The following is a 15,178-nucleotide window of genomic DNA, read 5'->3' as shown; positions in this document are numbered from 1 at the left end:
AACACACACACACACACACACACACACACACACACACACACACACACACACACACACACACACACACACACACACACACACACACACACACACACACACCACACACACACACACACACACACACACACACACACACACACACACACACACACACACACACACACACACACACACACACACACACACACACACCACACACACACACACACACACACACACACACACAAACACACACACACACACACACACACACACACACACACACACACACACACACACACACACACACACACACACACACACACACACACACACACACAGCCAACTAATCATTCGGAATAACAGTCCTCCCTTGCAGGCAGTCACTCACATTTGAGATTTCAATAGTGCTGTTATACGTTACATTCGAACGGAAATGACTATTCGGCGTCGTGCAGTATATCAATGACACTTGAGCACGCACGCACACACACACATATCCGTTCGAATGTAACACATAACAGCACTATTGAAATCTCAAAGGTGAGTGACTGCCTGCAAGTGAGGACTGTTATTCCGAATGATTTTGCTGCCGGAGAGTCGTGGCTGTTGCGCAGAGGCGCAGTTCCTGAGAGAATTAACGGACGGGTGTTAATAATTCCTACTTAACAAGTTCCTAGCTCTCATTCAATATAAACGCCCCGCTTTGGGGCAGCCTGTAAATCTGCTAACTTGATTCCGACAAGGAAAACTTTTTTTGACAGTCTTACAATGTTTGCAACCGATTAAAACTGGGTGCCCCATGTGGTACGTACTTCTTCAACGAACGCAACAGATCTGCACATATCTCTGCGTGTATGTGAGACATGCCGTTCCTTTGTTTCATTGTGGTCGTTATGATAGTGCACCGGATAACTGAACGCAACCGCTCAGTTATATATCATATATATAAGATGGTTTTGACTGCTATGAATATTATTGCTGCGAATGAGAGTTTTATTTCCAGTATTCACTAATAAGTGTGGTTGTTACTGCAAACACGTGCGCTTATTCCGGTCGGGAGTTCTGACTTTTTCAATTATCGCATTTAGAATATGTGTTATTTTTTCCCTTACATATATATATCGTAAATATATATGTCTATGTACCCTTTGATTTAATTACCTAGAAATAAATCGGTCATTCTTCGCGCCACGCAGTTAATAAACCTGGTTTATTTCACTCTAATATTGTTTTCTTCGATCATTGTCCCTGATCAATATCGACCAAGAAGAAGCGTGTCTAAAATGACACGATATCAATAATAAAATTTTCTTACGTAACCTTCATGGTGCGGAGATACCATTCACTTTTAGAAGACAGTGGTAAAAACAGCAGTTCACCTGGCTAAAACTACATTTGGCACCGGCCGTCAAGAGTCATGGGCGCATCGAAGCAACTAAACCATTAAAAAATGTAATGCACAGAGGTTGTGCGAGAAAAACTGGGCGTCCGCCAGCGTCCGCGTAGCGAACGCGCGCTCGCTAGCAGACGACGCGCTTGACAACGACAGCAAAATTGAAGACGTCGCGTTGTATAATCTATGCCTCAAATATATATGTTTGGCAAAATGGTGTAAACATAAATTTGCAGTTGAAATAAAGCACTATTTTAAGGGCGTACTATGCGCAATCGGCCTCGGCGCCCGCAGCGAAAGTACGTTGAAAATGCCGCGGAGCGCGTCTCCGCCCCAATCCAGTTCGCTCGCAGCGCCCTCGCACTATTTTTCCACACGCGGCGCCTCAGCGGCAGAGCGCCGTTCGGCCCACTCGACCATTGTCTAGTACACTCTAGCATAGAGTGTATGCGTAGCAAGGGGAGTACACCGAGCTCGACGACGAAAGTTTTCTTCTTAGCAGCTCCAGTTGTGGTGGTGCATGCCGTCTCTACGACGTCCGTCTGTCGTTCCCTGCTGCAGTCCGCGGTGTTCTTGAGGTGTCCCTGAGCTGGCTGGGAAAGCAGTGGTTGTGGCGGTGAGTAGTCGACTGCTTGGCCGCCGTGCATCATGACCGCACCGGTGGGCACACTGGGCCAAGTGGCCGCCTACTTGGGATCTTCGGAAGCTGCTTTCCGGCTTCTTCTCACAATCCTGTCAGGTGAGTCCTCATTAATTTCTCGCTTCGCCGCCGCCGTGTTGACCCCTGTGTCGACAACGCGCAGTGACGTGTCAGGCCGGCCTACCGCGGACAAGCGTGTAGTTAAAACATGAGAAAAGCGAACGACATTGGCGGCGTGGCCCTCGTTCCAGCTGAGAGCAGACATTCGACTTAGTGGTCGGGTTTGTTGGCCGAAGCGCCAGAATAGCAGGAGGAAAGTGCCCGAGGTGGGGGCGGCGAATGACGAGGAAGCTGCGACTCGCTGCGCTGCGAGTCGGGCTTTGTACCTGCATTTTTGGCTTTGTAGGACATGTTTGGATCGACGTGCGCACTGTAGTACCGGGGTTGGGGCCGTTTTGATGCCGGAGTATAATTTTTTAAGTGTCGCAGACTCGGTCAATCGTCTTTTAAAGATGTTACGGGGCATTGCGTAGTAATATTCAGCTCTTAGGGGTCTTTAAAAGATTTTTTGCTTTGAAACGTGTCCGGTTTCGCATCCTTTCGCTGCTGATGCAACCCGTTTTATTGATATATGTTGCAGATTTCAATTTATACCAAACGTTTAACTTTGTGAGCGGAGGAAGCGGGCGGAAAGGGTGGAAAACGTTTAATTGGCAGAATTACAAACTGCGTTCATTGTCTGAGGCTGAAAAACTCCGGCGCTCCGCTCTTCTCCGGGAAACGTCCAACGGCTCTCAGGGTTGCTTGACCTGGTTTTCGAATACAGCTATGTTTAGAGCTGAAGCTCACATCCCACCCCTCCTAGAAGTCCAAGTCCACTTGGAAAAGAAAAGCTACTCTTGCATTGACAGGTCATATAGTCTTGTAGATGGGTTGGCAGTCTGGGCTGACTGACTGGGCACTGATCGTTCAGCGGCAAAGCAGATACAGTTTCTGAACTACGTGACGCCGGGCGAGAAGTTTTCAAAGGTGGACGCAAACACGAGGATGTCCTCCAAGTAGACTGATGCCCAACCTTATAGGAGGTTGAAGGTCTTGCAGGACGAGCTGCATGGCCTGTTGAAATGTTGAAGGAGCATTCCTGAGTTCAAAGGGCATACGTGTCCACATGTATGTCCCACTGTGTGTGATGAAGGCGGTTTTCTCCTGGTCTTCCTCTTTCACTCTGATTTGCCAGTATGCACAGCACAAATCCAAGACCGCGAACAGGGAGCTGCCAGCAAGGTCGTCAGCCCGGGGAAGTGGCTGCAAGACATTCACTGTCATATGGTTCAGAGGTATATAATTCACGCACAGCCTTTTTTTGTCGTTTTGTGTCCCTACCACTGCTGGGAAGCCCCATGGGCCATAGGATGATCCGATGATGTCACAAGCAGAGTCGCTGTCTGACGCTCGAGGAATTGTCTATCACTGGCTGTGTAATGCTACGGCTGTCGACTGTAGGGCTTGGCGTCAGGCACCAGCTTAATCTCGTGTTCGATGCCTTCATAAAGACCGATGTCTTGGGGCTTGTGCTGAAAAGACCAGCATGACGTTGTACAATGCTCTTCACGGCTGCTTGTTCTTTGTGATTGAGCTGAGCTCCGAGGCAGATGTCAGTAAGGGGATCGTCAGAGATGTTGGAAAGTGGGCCTGAAGGGAACGGGCTGGAAGAGCTTGTCTGGAGTGGGCTTGTGGGGCATGTTTCCAGTTGAACTAGGGCTGCCTTGTTGAGCTGGCTCCACAAGGGTTCATTCTCGTCTGGCTCGTACTCTAATTGAAGTGGCTCTGCCATAGGCTGCGAGGCATCAAAACGTGACAATGCAGATGTTGTCAAAATGACTGCATTTGAAATTCTTGGCAATAGTTCCTCTTTGCACTGCACAACAACATTGGTAGATGGCTGGCAGATCACAGGCAGCTTTGGAGGTTTGAAGTTCAGCTTAAGCTGCATAAAACCAATCCTCTCCTAGAATGAGGGGAAGGGCGTTCCGTTCAAGGATGGCTGCTTCGACAACTGCGGATAGAGGTCCAATAGTGATCCTCAAAAAGACAGATCCTTCCGGCCTGATGGAGGTTCCGCCGACGACAAGCAAAGGTGGCTTGGTCCACGGTTTGATGTTGAGGTTTGATGCTAAGCTTGCCGCAAGAATGGTGACGTTTGAGCCGCTGTCTGGGAAAGCACTGATCTCCCAATCCTTCGACGTGAGCAGTAGCAACGGCACATCTGAACTTGGATCCATACAGGGTGTCATCGACACGGCCAACACAGGCTGTTGGTGCTTTGGGGACTGTCGGCTTGTTTTCACCCAAAGGTTGCTCTGGTGTAGTACATTTACTTGCTAGGCGACTCTTCTCTTGACAGTTGTAGCACACCGCATCTTTCAAGTCTTGTCCTCTTCTGTATGCTGGGGCACCATACTTAGCTGAAATGGCTTTGTACCTCGACTTTTGGTCCGCAGGTGGTAGGTTGTTAATACGAGAAGGCTGTGTCATGCATGTGGTGTGCTGGAACGTAGATGGTCCAGCAGTCTGTGAGGAGTTCACAGTACTGTCAGTTCTGGCAGTAGCACTCTGGAGCTGGGGGCGTCCCGGCTGTCTTGCAAATTGCTCTGCTGGCTGTGATCGGATCAGGCAGACGTGGTCCACTTCGGATACAACATCTCTATCCACTTCGGATACAATGCTGAGGAAGTCGTCCACGGTACGGGGTTGCTGAACAGCGATGGATGTGGCTACCTGGTCGTCACGAATGCCTTGAAGAGGTATTCGATGCGTTCCTTGTCAGTAATGGGAACTGGACAACGTGACATGATCTTCAGCTTTGCAAAGGTGTACTGCTGCAGGCTCTCTCCAGCTTTTTGTGTGAGGGCTGTGACCTTCTGTTGCCTCTGTATCATGGAAAGTTGCTCGCTGAATTGTTCTTGGAGTCCGACCTTCCAGATGGTCCATGTGGTAAGCTGTCGCCCTGTTGAGGCATGCCAGTCTGCTGCGACTCCACGTAGCTTTCCTTGCACGATGGCGAGGAGAGTTGGGTCTTCCCATCGTGCAAGTCGTTGAATGCGCTTGAGCTCTTCTATCCAGTGCTTGAAAGTAGGGGTGCCACTTCCGTTGAAGGTAGGGAGCGAAGCTGAGAGGTCTGGTGGCATTGTCATCTGCAATGGATTCGCCTGACTTGCTATCGTGGTCATCATAATGGCCATGTTCTGGTAAAGAAAAGTTGCCATGCGCTGCATGTTCTCTGCTGGGTCTGACGTGAAGGTTGGCATTGCTGGGAGTGACGTTGTAGGCACTGGCATGGTCGGGAACGACGTTGAAAGCGCGGGCACGCATGGCGCGGGTTCGTGGTTTGGCGGTAGGTCTTTCGCGTTGTCAACCAAAAGTCGGTCGATTACTTCCATCCTTGTTGCCGTTTGTAGAGAGGTTCCGGCGTTGCTGCTCAGTTTTAATGAACTGTGCATTCACGGTGGTGAGGTCTTCTGCGGTGGCAACACGCCAGTTGATGAACGACATCGTTGTTGACACGCCGGGCTGGGTAGGCTTAGGAATGGTTTGGCATTCAACAGCGCTCAGTTGAGGGCACGGCGGCTTACTTGGTGGGCGAAGTGGCTGTGGCAGGTTGCGGATGTCGACTGCGCCATGTGTGAGCGGAGGAAGTGGGCGGAAAGGGTGGAAAACGTTTAATTGGCAGAATTACAAACTGTGTTCATTGTCTGAGGCTGAAAAACTCCGGTTCTCCGCTCTTCTCCGGAAAACGTCCAACGGCTCTCAGGGTTGCTTGACCTGGTTTTCGAATACAGCTATGTTTAGAGCTGAAGCTCACAACTTACATGTTACAAATACCACATCATCCATTCTAGATCTAGCCCTTACATCAACTGATAGTTTCTTCTGTAACGTTCTCGCCACGCTTGAGTAACCACTGCGTTTTGCACTTGTCATTTAAACTGTCACAGTAACGTCACCGTTTTAAAACCGTCGCAGATTATAGGAACTTGAACTTCGCAGCTATAAACGGTGAACCTAGCTTTATTTCTTGACTCATTCCAACTTCTGTGAGCGCTCAGTGCAGTCTAACTGGAATATATGCAAGTCAGCAATCCACATTAGTCGCCCAATTTATTCCCGAATAACGTGTGGTTTTCAAACAATGCGGCATGGTATAACAGCTCTCTAAATCACCTTTTCAATAAAAAATAACAAAAGCGTCTTTTTCACATAGCCAAGCGCTGAGAAAACCAGACTCAGTGGGCTACTTGTAAAGATGCTGCATCAACTTCTTGCATTAGCTTACATAAAAAAAATTGCTCAGATTGACGCCACATTTCTCATGGAGGTTCCTCTAAGCAAAGTAAATTGCTGTCTTTGAAAAGAAAATTCGGTACATTTCTGTCTGGGTGGGAATCCAACCGGGGCCTCCGGGGTGAGAGTTCTCCGACGCCACGGCGCCTCCATGTTGAGGATTTACGGCCGATTTCATGCCCTTGCATGGCTCTGGTTATCCATTCTTGTTCACGGCGTGGCAACTTTCTTCGTCGATAGCGTCCTGGATCAGCTGACACTGCAACGACCGTGGGAGCTGTGACTGATTATCAAACGACACGTGTGGATACAGTGAGTCACTTGGCATGGTCTACAGCTTGGTCAGCAGAGCAAGCGCATTCTTTGCTGAACGTAGCGCCATCTGTTCCACTATATCAAGCCTTGACGACTGCTACCCAGCGGGATTTGCAGCCGACTTCGTTCCCTTGCATGGCTCTGTACATTCTAGTTTGCGGCGTGGCAACTTTCTTCGTCGATAACTCTCTGGATCAGCTGACACCGCAACGACCGTGGGAGCTGTGACTGATTATCAAACGACACGTGTGGATACAGTGAGTCACTTGGCATGGTCTACAGCTTGGTCAGCAGAGCAAGCGCATTCTTTGCTGAACGTAGCGCCATCTGTTCCACTATATCAAGCCTTGACGACTGCTACCCAGCGGGATTTGCAGCCGATTTCGTTACCTTGCATGGCTCTGTACATTCTAGTTTGCGGCGTGGCAACTTTCTTCGTCGATACCTCTCTGGATCAGCTGACACTGCAACGACCGTGGGAGCTGTGACTGATTATCAAACGACACGTGTGGATACAGTGAGTCACTTGGCATGGTCTAGGTCAGCAGAGCAAGCACATTCTTTGCTGAACGTAGCGCCATCTGTTCCACTATATCAAGCCTTGACGACTGCTATCCAGCTCGATTTGCAGCCGATTTCGTTCCCTTGCATGGCTCTGTACATTCTAGTTTGCGGCGTGGCAACTTTCTTCTTCGATAGCGTCCTGGATCAGCTGACACTGCAACGACCGTGGGAGCTGTGACTGATTATCAAACGACACGTGTGGATACAGTGAGTCACTTGGCATGGTCTACAGCTTGGTCAGCAGAGCAAGCGCACTCTTTGCTGAACGTAGCGCCATCTGTTCCACTATGTCAAGCCTTGACGACTGCTAGCCAGCTCGATTTGCAGCCGATTTCGTTCCCTTGCATGGCTCTGTACATTCTAGTTTGCGGCGTGGCAACTTTCTTCGTCGATAACTCTCTGGATCAGCTGACACCGCAACGACCGTGGGAGCTGTGACTGATTATCAAACGACACGTGTGGATACAGTGAGTCACTTGGCATGGTCTACAGCTTGGTCAGCAGAGCAAGCGCATTCTTTGCTGAACGTAGCGCCATCTGTTCCACTATATCAAGCCTTGACGACTGCTACCCAGCGGGATTTGCAGCCGATTTCGTTACCTTGCATGGCTCTGTACATTCTAGTTTGCGGCGTGGCAACTTTCTTCGTCGATACCTCTCTGGATCAGCTGACACTGCAACGACCGTGGGAGCTGTGACTGATTATCAAACGACACGTGTGGATACAGTGAGTCACTTGGCATGGTCTAGGTCAGCAGAGCAAGCACATTCTTTGCTGAACGTAGCGCCATCTGTTCCACTATATCAAGCCTTGACGACTGCTATCCAGCTCGATTTGCAGCCGATTTCGTTCCCTTGCATGGCTCTGTACATTCTAGTTTGCGGCGTGGCAACTTTCTTCTTCGATAGCGTCCTGGATCAGCTGACACTGCAACGACCGTGGGAGCTGTGACTGATTATCAAACGACACGTGTGGATACAGTGAGTCACTTGGCATGGTCTACAGCTTGGTCAGCAGAGCAAGCGCACTCTTTGCTGAACGTAGCGCCATCTGTTCCACTATGTCAAGCCTTGACGACTGCTAGCCAGCTCGATTTGCAGCCGATTTCGTTCCCTTGCATGGCTCTGTACATTCTAGTTTGCGGCGTGGCAACTTTCTTCGTCGATAGCGTCCTGGATCAGCTGACACTGCAACGATTGTGGGAGCTGTGACTGATTATCAAACGACACGTGTGGATACAGTGAGTCACTTGGCATGGTCTACAGCTTGGTCAGCAGAGCAAGCGCATTCTTTGCTGAACGTAGCGCCATCTGTTCCACTATATCAAGCCTTGACGACTGCTATCCAGCTCGATTTGCAGCCGATTTCGTTCCCTTGCATGGCTCTGTACATTTTAGTTTGCGGCGTGGCAACTTTCTTCGTCGATAGCGTCCTGGATCAGCTGACACTGCAACGACCGTGGGAGCCGTGACTGATTATCAAACGACACGTGTGGATACAGTGAGTCACTTGGCATGGTCTACAGCTTGGTCAGCAGAGCAAGCACATTCTTTGCTGAACGTAGCGCCATCTGTTCCACTATGTCAAGCCTTGACGACTGCTAGCCAGCTCGATTTGCAGCCGATTTCGTTCCCTTGCATGGCTCTGTACATTCTAGTTTGCGGCGTGGCAACTTTCTTCGTCGATAGCGTCCTGGATCAGCTGACACTGCAACGATTGTGGGAGCTGTGACTGATTATCAAACGACACGTGTGGATACAGTGAGTCACTTGGCATGGTCTACAGCTTGGTCAGCAGAGCAAGCGCATTCTTTGCTGAACGTAGCGCCATCTGTTCCACTATATCAAGCCTTGACGACTGCTACCCAGCGGGATTTGCAGCCGATTTCGTGCCCTTGTTCACGGCGTGCCAACTTTCTTCTTTGATACCATCCTGGATCAGATAACAGTGCAACGACCATGGGAGCTGCAGTGTCAGCTGATCCAGGACGCCAACACCATGTTGGGCGGAGAATGTCACAGGATCACGGAGACTGGGAACCGTAACGTACGTTGTGGTAACCGCCGCATGTGTGGGTGGCGACGGGGTGTTTCTATCGGAAGCCATGGCTGAGAAGACGACGGTGCGTCCGCTTCGAAGCTCCGTGGGGAGGACGGGGAATGTTCCACTTCCACCACAATGTTACGCGAAGGACGAGTCAATTAGATGAGCAACAAAGGTGTCTAAATATATACTGTGTCATGGTATTATGTATTTGGCATTGTGGGTGACAGCAAGATTGCTGCTTTGTGTGTCTGTGGTGGCTACAGACCAGGATTTCAGGAGCCTGTTGGGAGCAGCTATCTTTTTCAAGGGAGGAACAGGTGAACAAGCGAGATATTGTTTTCGCATGCGCGGTCACTGCACAGGCTGTGCATGTGACAAAAACATGCGTCGGGGTCAAAGGTCCCCAGAACAAGATGGCTGCCCCCTACAGGCGCTGCAATAAGGTATGTCACTACAATGCTTTAATCTTACTCACATTGTCTACATTTTGATGGGGGTTAAATGTAAAAATGCCTGTGTACCGTGCATTGGGTGCACTTTAAGGAAACCCAAGTGGTCAAAATAGATCTGGCATGCCTCATAATCATATCGTGGTTTTGCAAACAATTGCAAAGTTACTCACAAGCTAAGGGTACTTGAATGTTGAGTAGGTACGCCAACACTAGTCAGTACTGAAAATGTAATTGCTGGTATAGATTTAGTGTACCATATCGTTATGTGTTCTTTGACCAAAGCCTAAAATTTCTGTGTGGAGAAAACAGCTCAAACTGGCTCAAATGGTTTGTTTGTGCACACCACCCCCAAAATTATCGCAGGAAAAGAGCATTCATTTATTTTGTACAAAAGCTTGTCAAGTGAGTGCAGGGAGTGTTCTGCAATCGTTGAGACGAAGCTCACAGTGTGGAAACACTCTTCAGACACAACGTGTCGTCTGGTTTGGCAAGCCAAGAAATTTGCAGTTCCGTTAAACCACTGTGGGGAGGGCCTGCTTTGCACTAACTTACGTTGTAGGCAACAGTTTGCGCAGTTCTGACTGTTGCTCTATTTACTGTGCAAAAGACGTTAAGGTCATAGCAGATGGATTGTGTCCGTAACTTTGCACTCGGTGCACATATTCTCAGGCTAAGAAAAATATATATCAGATTTGCAAAATTTCAAGGTTGTTTGTCGTAATCAATAGCCTAAAATCAGTGAAGCTTGGTTGCTGCAACACTGCTTTCAGTGCATTCCTCTACTGAAAACAGCTGTCATCAGTGCGATGTGTGTGTGTGTGTGTGTGTGTGTAGGCTACCCGCTGGCCCTGGTCCATCGCAGTTTCCTGCTGGGCAAGAGTGCCAACGCGCAGCACTTGTACTTTGCTGCCTGTGGCCTGGTGCTCTGCTGCTTCAACTATGGTGAGTGTCCACTCTGCATAGGTGTGTATCAAGAGCTCAAGTAAACGGTAGAGGGAAGCTGAGTAGTTCTAGACAATCCCTTGCCAAAGCCGTGTCGTTACGAGGACGTCTTTTGTTTTCGAGAAATTCTACTGTAATGTTTCAAATAATATGCTCTAGAAGCTTGCATGATGTACATGTTAGCGATGTGGTGTGCCATTGCAGCTGGGTCACCTTTCTTAAACAAAGGCACGATACTAGGCCAGCCCGATGGAGGATGCCACGAGAAATGGACTGGTGAAATATGATAAGGGCAAGGCCACTTTCCATATCGATGAAGGAAAGCATTCTAAATATTGTCCGGATCGGTATGCCTGTTCTGATTTCAGATTTAAAAGCGTAGAAAATATTCCCTCGTGTGTTCTAAAATTAGTAACATTTTCTGTGTTGTCGCCAACAATTGGGAGAGCACTGATTTGATTCGAAGAAGACAAAGTAAAAGTAGCGATTAAACTGGAAAGTTGTTGTTGCTTATTATGAATTATTCATTCATAAATCTTTAAGTGGTCAATTCTTTTGCGATGATTTGAGTTGAAGTGGTGGCAAAAGCTTTTGGGGTCAGTCTTAAGAAACTGCTGTAGATGTGTGGAAACGTTGCCGTCCTGCTCAAATTTTTTTCGGTGACCGTTTGGTTTAGGTGTTTGAATATTTGACAGTTGGGTTTACATTGTCGGTGTCTTTTTACTTTCCGATAGAGGTGAACTATGTCCCGATTGATCCGAGGTTCTTCTTCAATGAACCATTTTTGTTTCGTTGGGAATGAAATTGTCAATGCGCAAGTGGCAAACGTATTTGAACCAGAGATATTTAACGTTATGGCCTGGGAAATCCTGCATTGCTAGTTCAAGGTAATTGAGAATGGACTCGCCATTGGCTTGAGAAAAATGTTTGGCGTATCTGCATTTTTTAATTGCACTATGGTTTAAAGTCTCTTTGACATGCAAAACGCACAAACTTGTGATCATATATACAGTTTTCAACGATTATGCCCACGTTGGGCTCTACTGTCGAAGGCTAGGTCCCTGCACTCGCATTATAATATCAACTGCTTGCTCAAGGCCGGACGTTGTGTTGATGATTGTTTGGCTTGTGAGGGAAGATGACAGTTTTCTTCAGTTAATGTTGGGAAGGGTAAACTCACCGGCTACTATTGTGGTCGCTATCAGAGGTGGCACATGTATGGCCGCAGAGTCTGTTCACAAAGTTGAGCCGCAAAAAACAAGCTTTGCGTGATTATCAATTTGTTCTGATAGAACAGACAGTTTCTTGCTCCCAATAACGGCTACACCACCCCTACCTGTCCCTGTATTGGGGGAACCTCTTGAGTTTCTTCATGAAGCCCTGTCCCTTAATACGTGGGGGTCACGACAAAGGAGTCCAGTTTTGTTAACCGCTCTTTGCATTCTCTTTTAAAAAATGCAGAGGCTGCGATGTTGTCATATGCTGCCAGCATTGTCGTGTCTCGTAGGAAGTTTTACGCATGTTCTTTTCATTGTCCCACGCAAATGTGTCGTCAATGCAGTTTCTCATTGACATGCTAGCCTTTTTTCCATTTGCTTTGTCGTCACGTATACTCTTGTATACCTTCTGCCTAGTCCTTCTGTGACGAGAATAATGATTTTCTATAAAAATACACGTGCCTTCCAGTTTCTTCGCATTTGTTTTTATAATGGACAGCTTTTCTTTGTAATCTTGTAGATGAGGGGCAACCACTGTGACCAAGCCTGTAAATTCTACCAGCTAATGTACGTATCACCCCAAGGGTGAGCACTTCCTTGCTTATTTTTTAGTTGAGCTGAGGTTTCTTCGGGCACTCTAGGTATACCTAAACAACCAAATTAAAGCGACGACTGCAGGCTACTAAGGTTGCTAACTGTACCTGTGGACAGTCCTGCAGAGGTTTGTCGAGTTCCCTGGCGCTGACCGCAGCCTGTGATGCCACCGGCTGGGATTTGAGTGGGGCAGTAGTATTGCACTCTTCTAGTTTGACCCCATTGTGGAGAGGCTTGCACTCAAGAAAACATTCATACACGTGTGTGGGCATGGTACAATGTCAAGAAATCCATTACTAGATGAGAAATACCTAACCTGGACTACAGAAGTGTCGGTCAGCATTGTTGCAGGCTTCATTTCGCCATACTTGCTGAGCCAGGATTGTTGAAGGCTGTGATGTCACTAATCATGTTGACACGGATGGGCAGAAGAGGCGGGATCCAGGCACTGAAGCGACAGGTCGGTCCTCCCACACATCTCGAGCAGACCGAGTTAGGCGCACACTGCCGACAGCTTGGAATCTGAATTCTACCTTGCGCATGAGGACAATTATGATGTGCTGCGTGATGCAGTTTTTCTGGAGATTTATGGTGGTGTTTGTACAGCAAAAGGGTGGCTGCTTGGGATGATTGGTGAAACATTGTTCAAACAAGGATAAAACCTTTTTCAGTGTGCACTAAAGACGCTGCAACACGGGAGAATTTTTCCTGACTGGCTGCTTTTGGTAGCTGTCGGCAGGTGGCAACATAAGTTTATGCTTGCGCTGTCGCAGCATCAGTTGGCATTCCCATAAATGAAGGCAGATTCACACTTTTTTCTTTTTTTTTTTGAGAACCAGGGAATTAACTGTGGCAAGTGTTACACTGAACGCCATAGACTTCAAAATATGATCCTCTGCAAAATTTTAGCAAGAACAGTGCAGTGGTAAACGCGAAAGAGTTTTTCGAACACGTTAAGCGAAATATGCATGTTCCCGTACAGTGAAACCTCGTTACAACGGATTTTCGCATTAAGACTTTTCAGAAGTCTCCTGCTGACTGCTTATAGCTTCCATGTAAATTAATTCAGTGCTACGAACTTTAGAATATCGAACTTTTCAGAAAAATGCTCGTGTCATGTCAACTCAGTACTGCAAACTAATATTCCGAAGTGTGGGGATTCACGGCAGCCGGCACGGTCGAGCTAGGTTGGGAAAAGTGGTGCCGAGAGGGGACTCCATTGCTTTGCAAGCTCCACCCAGACAAGCTATGCACACGGAGAATTGTAACCGCGAGGATGCCACGTGGTCCCACTTTCCGGATGGTGGTGAGACAGTGCAAGGAATGTGGAAAAGAAAAATATTATGCGTTGTAGGTGGCATTGTCAGTGGTTTTTTTGACATTTGTGTCTCTTTTGTGCGAATCTATGGTAAGTAGCAACAGCGACATTTTCCTGGATAAACTGAATAACCAACAGTTTGCTGCTGAAGTTGGTTACGTCTTTGTAAAGTCTACTGCAAATGTCATGCAGTGGGTGTGAGGCACCAATACGGCTTATGTTATGGCCGGCTTTGCATTTAATGGCTCAGCATGTTCCCTCAGCAGGGGGCGCCAACTTACTGTGGAATAGGCTGTTCTGAATGCATACTTTGATTTTTTCTTGTGCAAATGGTTCATTCACACGAAATTTTGTCAGTCCCTATCTGTTGCTGGCTAATAAGTTGATTTGTTATGTTCAGTCTTGACCAGTGGTATTAATTAAAATGCATAAGGGGCATTGCTGTCAACAACCACACTAGCACAAGTCGCAGAACTGTTTGTCCGGTGAACTCGGAGCAATGATAGCGATGAGCACACTCGTCGATTGTCGAAAATCTCATCTGTGAATGAGAGGCTGCTTATACATGCAAAGGTTATTGAAAAGGTTATTTCGACGCACAAAAGGATCCCCAAACACCTCGAGCTGGTTTGCTTACACTAACGCAGATAACGAATACAAACAGGCTATAGCACGCGCCAAGGATGACTTTTATTGTAGCACACTGCCGACATTTCTACGTGACAATCCTAGAAAATTTTGGTGCGCAGTCAATAGCAAAAATGAAACCTTGATTGAGCTTTGTGATACTGGTGGCGTTCCTGTAGATAACAAGGACTGTTGTGATATATCAAATAATGCATTTATTTCCTTTTTTTCGCATAATCCTGTTGTATATACTGATTATCCCGACTCGGGTTTTTCCCCTATGTATCCTATTGTGTTTGATTCAACTGGTATTTCTCGTTTAATTTAAACGCTAAAGGTCTCTTGCAGTGCTGGTTCTGACGGTATTAATTCCAAGTTTTTCAAGTGTACATCAGTGTATTCATCATTGATTCTTTGCGAGATTTTCTCAGTCATTGCAATGTTGCACCATACCAAGTGATTGGAAGGTGGGGAGAGTGGTTCCTTTGCACACATCAGGTGTTTCTCATTCTCCACTGAACTACAGACCAGTATACCTTGCAAGCGTCATCTATTCACAGTTGGTATGTTTTCTTGAATATAAGTAATTTTTTTTCTACTTGTCAGCATGGTTTTAGAAAATCTTTCCTGTGAAACGCAATTTCTGTTATTTACAAACGACTTATTTCGCGCTCTTGATGAGGGTTTTGTTGTCGACTGTATTTTTCTAGATTTCGCTAAGGCATTTGATTCAATCTCATATCAGC

The 15,178-nt window shown here is 47.4% G+C and overlaps 1 protein-coding gene across 3 annotated transcripts in view; it reads left to right on the top strand.

Annotated features, from left to right (window-relative positions):
• Positions 1-1,808: 1,808 nt before the first annotated feature.
• Positions 1,809-15,178, top strand: part of LOC119445386 (lysophospholipid acyltransferase 5-like) — a 229,556-nt gene continuing 216,186 nt past the window's right edge. For all 3 annotated transcript variants that reach the window (XM_049664504.1, XM_049664503.1, XM_037709693.2), the window contains exons 1-2: positions 1,809-2,114; positions 10,569-10,676. In XM_049664504.1, the coding sequence (XP_049520461.1) occupies positions 2,024-2,114; positions 10,569-10,676 (199 nt within the window). In that variant the 5' untranslated portion in view covers positions 1,809-2,023. The remainder of the gene's footprint in view (positions 2,115-10,568; positions 10,677-15,178) is intronic.

The sequence above is a fragment of the Dermacentor silvarum genome, chromosome 3, assembly GCF_013339745.2.
Source record: "Dermacentor silvarum isolate Dsil-2018 chromosome 3, BIME_Dsil_1.4, whole genome shotgun sequence".
Lineage (NCBI taxonomy): Eukaryota > Metazoa > Arthropoda > Arachnida > Ixodida > Ixodidae > Dermacentor > Dermacentor silvarum.
This window is presented reverse-complemented; position numbering and strand designations above follow the sequence as displayed.